The 4535-nt window shown below is 50.9% G+C and overlaps 1 protein-coding gene across 1 annotated transcript; it reads left to right on the forward strand.

Annotated features, from left to right (window-relative positions):
• Positions 1-1770: 1770 nt before the first annotated feature.
• On the forward strand, positions 1771-3037 carry Defb136 (defensin beta 136). Its single transcript, XM_047550191.1, has 3 exons — positions 1771-1840; positions 2280-2439; positions 2678-3037. Exons 2-3 carry the CDS (start codon positions 2385-2387, stop codon positions 2854-2856), a joined length of 234 nt encoding a protein of 77 aa, XP_047406147.1. The 5' UTR covers positions 1771-1840; positions 2280-2384; the 3' UTR covers positions 2857-3037.
• Positions 3038-4535: the final 1498 nt, after the last annotated feature.

Consider the following 4535-nt stretch of genomic DNA (forward strand, 5'->3'; position numbering starts at 1 on the left):
TCTAGGAAACTAAGATAAAGGAAGGAAACATCGCCAGAGCAACCCTACAGGGAAGGAAATAAAGCGGTTTCCTTTCTCTTGGACCTTTTGCCACGACCTCAGGCAGAAACTAGGAACACTCAGCACAAGTGTGAGGACAGTAGCTCGTAAGTAAGGACATGTGGATATAAGGAACAGGCCTGTCCTGGTGCACCCTGCGTCCAAATGCACTTCATACCTGCTTTTCCAGAACTGTATCCAGGCAGGGGGCTTAGATGTGTTTAGAAAATGTCAGGTGCAGCTGGGCATGGTGATGCACACCTGTAATCCCAGCTGCTCAGGAGGCAAAGGCAAAGGGATCTTGTTGGAGCCCAGTCCTCATCTCAAAAAGAAAATCATTTAATTTTTTTTCTCTCTCTCTTTGCATTACTGATACTGGGGATTGAACACAGGAGCACTTTACCACTGAGCCACAACCCCAGCCCTATTTATTTACCTATGTATTTACTTTTTAGAGACAGGATCTCACTAAGTTGCCAAGACTGACCTCAAACCTGCAATCCTCCCTTCTCTGCCTCTAGAATCACTGAGATTACAAATTGCCACCAGGCCCAGCAACATTTTTAAATTTTTCTTTAAAAAAAGAAAAAGGAAAATGTTAGGTTCAGATTTCTGATATTCCCTAATACACAAATGAGCATCTTAAAATACATGGAGAGGGAACCAAGCATGGCGGTGCACACCTGTAATCCCAGCAATTTGGGAGGCTAAGGCAGGAGGACTGCAAGTCGAGGCCAGTTCAGCAACTTTTTACACACAAACACACACACACAGAGAGAGAGAGAGAGAGAGAGAGAGAGGAGTTCTGAACCAAGCACTGAGAGCTCTGAACACCGGGCCCAGCACTGCTCATTGAGTGCTTCCTCTCTCTGCAAGCATCTGAACCTTGATTTCTCCGTCTCCAAAGACACAAAGTGGCAGAGGCTGGGTGATGGCATGGTAGATAAGGAAGACTGGAGCTCTGTGGGACCAGAGGGCCGGTGGAGGTCTCCTGGAAGCCTTCCATGAGAAGGATGCTTCCTCGTGAGGGACTTCTCAGCACCAGGCGCTGACCACTCAGCCATGGCCATGCACAGCCCATTGTCCTGCCCCCCCCCACGGCTGGGCGCTCCGCTCCATGAGCACTGGTGGACCCAGGACAACATCCTCTTAGCAACATTTTGCCTTCATTAAGAAGGCGCCTGGAGAGGGTCTGTTACGGACCAAGGAGAGCAGCTGCAGAGTTGGAATTTAATAAGAAGTGCCAGAGGCATACCAGTGGAGCATATTATGAGCTCTATCTCATTTCATCCTTAAAAATTTTTAAAAAAACAACTTTTAACTATGCACTTTGTGAGAAAGGGAACAATGAACAATGACCCTGAGGGCCTAGGCCAAAGCCAAAGGTGACCGATGAAACCACGCTCTGCTGCCACCCAGCAAGTTCAGATCCCTACCGTGAGGGCCGTAGGGACAAGGGTGCCTCAGGGGAAGAATGAAATCAAAGTGAGCGCGTTCTCCAGCGTCAGTCATCCTTCACGGCCCCGAGCGGGTAGAGCGTAATGATCCTGTCCCAGAACTCTGTCTCCAGCTCCAGGGAAACATCGCCAAGCTCTCCTGGAGCTCTGGGCACCGATCCTTGAGCCCAGCGTACAATGGCTCTCCTTGCAAGAGACCAGTTCACACACTCCAACGTGGAACTTCTCCCAGACCCCTCAGAGTCCCCACATCCCACCCAACATTTCCTATCAGCCATTTGGAAAATGAAGCCCATCTAAGTAATTGGCTGGGGACTTTTCTGCAGTATCTGCCCTCAAGCCAGGTGAATAAATAGGGCACGAGAAGAGGAAGCTCCTCTTCTCCACTTTCTGAGCACCTGGATCAGGCACGATTGACACCTTGAGGCGCTCTGCCTCTGGGAGCCCTGCAGGAAATTCCTGCCCACATCCCTGCCCGTCTTGAGTGAAGCCTGTTTCATGACAGCACTTCCTCTGGCTCCTGATTTCTCGGTGGGACTCAGGAGGGAAGGAGGAGCAGTGTAGACACATCCCCTGCACTTTCAAGATGTGAGAGGAACTGTGTTCAGGCCGGGCAGGAAAAGCCTGGTCTCTGGTCCAGCTCTGCTGATGGGAAACATTTTGCCTCTAGCTGAGCCCCTTCGTCTCAGGTGGTTTGTAGAAAAGGAGGCAGTGCTGAATGCACAGGGACTATTCTTCCTCCAACCCTGCAGAAGCTGTAATCGCCCCCATCTGTCCTTCCAGGAAGAATAAGGCCACTGTCCAGCCCCACCCATCCCAGCCCAGCTCTATAAAGGAGCCTCCCAGCCAGCCGGCCAGGGAAGGAGCAGCTCTGTGCCCTGGGCAGCCATGAGCCTGTGTCTTCCAATTCTGCTCTTCTTCCTGGTGACCTCATTGCCTTCAGGTGAGATGTGGGACAGCCGTCTCCTGTGGAGTCCTTGACCAGCACCACAGCTATCAGCCCAACAGGGGCTCCATCAATGTGCAGTGGGTCCGCAGCTGGTCAGGGATGGGATGCGAGTGGGTGGTCTTCAGCCCCTGGCCTCCTCATCTTCTGTTGCATGCTGAAGTTTTCAGCCTGCAGAAGCCTGACTTGTTTCCATATTTTGTTTTGCTTGTTTGTGTTTGTTTGTTTCCTTCAGGGAATGGTCTGTTTGGGAACGAGGGTGTGGAAATTCGTGTTTGCACTGCACTGCACGGCAGATGTTTCTTCGTCTGTAAACATGGATGGAGGTGGGTTGCCTTCTGTCACAACGTAATGTCTTGTTGTACAAAAATGGATCGATTTGTGCCTCCTCAAGCCATCGACTACACCGAATAAGTCCAATGAGCAGAATATATGTCAGTGACTAAAAGGACTAAACTCCCAATCTGTGGGTAAGGATCCAGGGGCTCACTGATGAGCTGTCGGCAGCAGATGGGGGCCAGCCTCAGGCTGATTGGTGAAACCCCAGAAGTACCATTACAGAGGCCCTGCAGTGAAACACGTTTTCTATTCTTTTCTCTGCCTTCTCAACTCCAATCACTAATTCCTGTTTCAAATTCATATTTGACTGATTAATGCAAGCCCACAGGTCCGAGGATATGACATATTCTGTGCATAAAACAATAGTTTGCTGCTTTAAGTGGTTTACATGTTTCCAATAACTTAATCCTCACAACCAAATCTACTTTCTCTCACTTTTTCCAAGTGAAGAACCTTCTCCAAGGTCACACAAGGAGTAAGAGTTAGCTGGCACTGGGCTGGAACCTGGCCAGCCTTGGTCCAGTGTCCTTGCTGTTGGGCTGCAGCACCCCTCAGTTGGTAGGTGGGGGAACCTAGATGGGTCAGGGGCTCAACTAGGAGCGTAGAATGTAGCTCGATCCTGGAGCAGCAAACCCCATGGATGCTGCATTTGTAGCTTCTTATTCAGAGATTTAATGACTCGGAACCAGGGTCACTAAGATCCCACACACCAACACGGGTGCTCCCACTGAGGCAGAAACAATGTCCCATGCACACCACACCTAGCAGTCAGCTGTCCACAGGGCAGCGTGGGCCAGTGGCACTGCTTCACTGGGACAGAGCCACAGACCTTCATGGAGACCCTTGCCATTCTTCGTGAAGAAAAGAGAAGAGCGGGGAGGCTCACTCCCTCCACGTCACAGGACGACTTCCCTCCGTGCGTCTCCACCTGGCCTTCTTTAGAGTTTGCCAGTGACTGCGTACGGGACTCACCTGCTCATTATGTACCATGAGCTACTTCCCACAAGGTCACCTTCCCAGGTTCCTGGTGCCTGTGGATATCGGAGCACACTATTCACCAGCACAGCTCTAAACAAGAGTGGGTTATTTCCCCAGGGGAGGTCGGGTACCTTCTTTACCCACATCCTCTTTCAAACAATAAAGCAAGCCCAGGAGAGGATTTAAAAATGAGGCGAGCTTTCCTATGAAAATCAATGTTTTCCAGCTACTGGACAGTTCCCACATTGCCCCCAGAGTGTACACAAAGAAGGAGAAGGTGGTCACTCCCTTCGGGGACGGTTCAGAGAGGTAGATTCACAAATGATCACACACGATCTGATGGATCATGAGGTCCTCTGCAGACGTCCCTAGAACACAGGAGGCTTTGGGCCAGGGTGGAGGTGAGCAGTGCTGTGCACTGCTTTGTGTGGAAGCTTAGAGAGAGAGAGAGTCCACGGGGGGCAGTGAGCCCGGATGGCATGAAAGCAGAAAGCTCACCTCCTACCAATCCTCACTCCCACTTTACCCAGTGTCTGCACAAGGCAAATGAGCAAGTGCGGATGAGGCAGGGGAAGAGAAGAGGAACATTCCTGCACTGAGCACAGCCTCTGCACCCTTCCAGAAGCCAGTTTGTGTTCTGTCTCTGGCCACCAATCTGAGTGATGGGTCTGGGACCCAAGAAGAGCCAGATCTCTGCCCAAAACAAAGGGGCTGTGTTGTCTCCTCTGAGATCATTATTACGTCCTCCATCACTGGGATTGTGTTAGAGCCTAAGA

This window comes from Sciurus carolinensis, chromosome 4 (assembly GCF_902686445.1).
Source record: "Sciurus carolinensis chromosome 4, mSciCar1.2, whole genome shotgun sequence".
In the NCBI taxonomy this organism is placed as follows: Eukaryota; Metazoa; Chordata; class Mammalia; order Rodentia; family Sciuridae; genus Sciurus; species Sciurus carolinensis.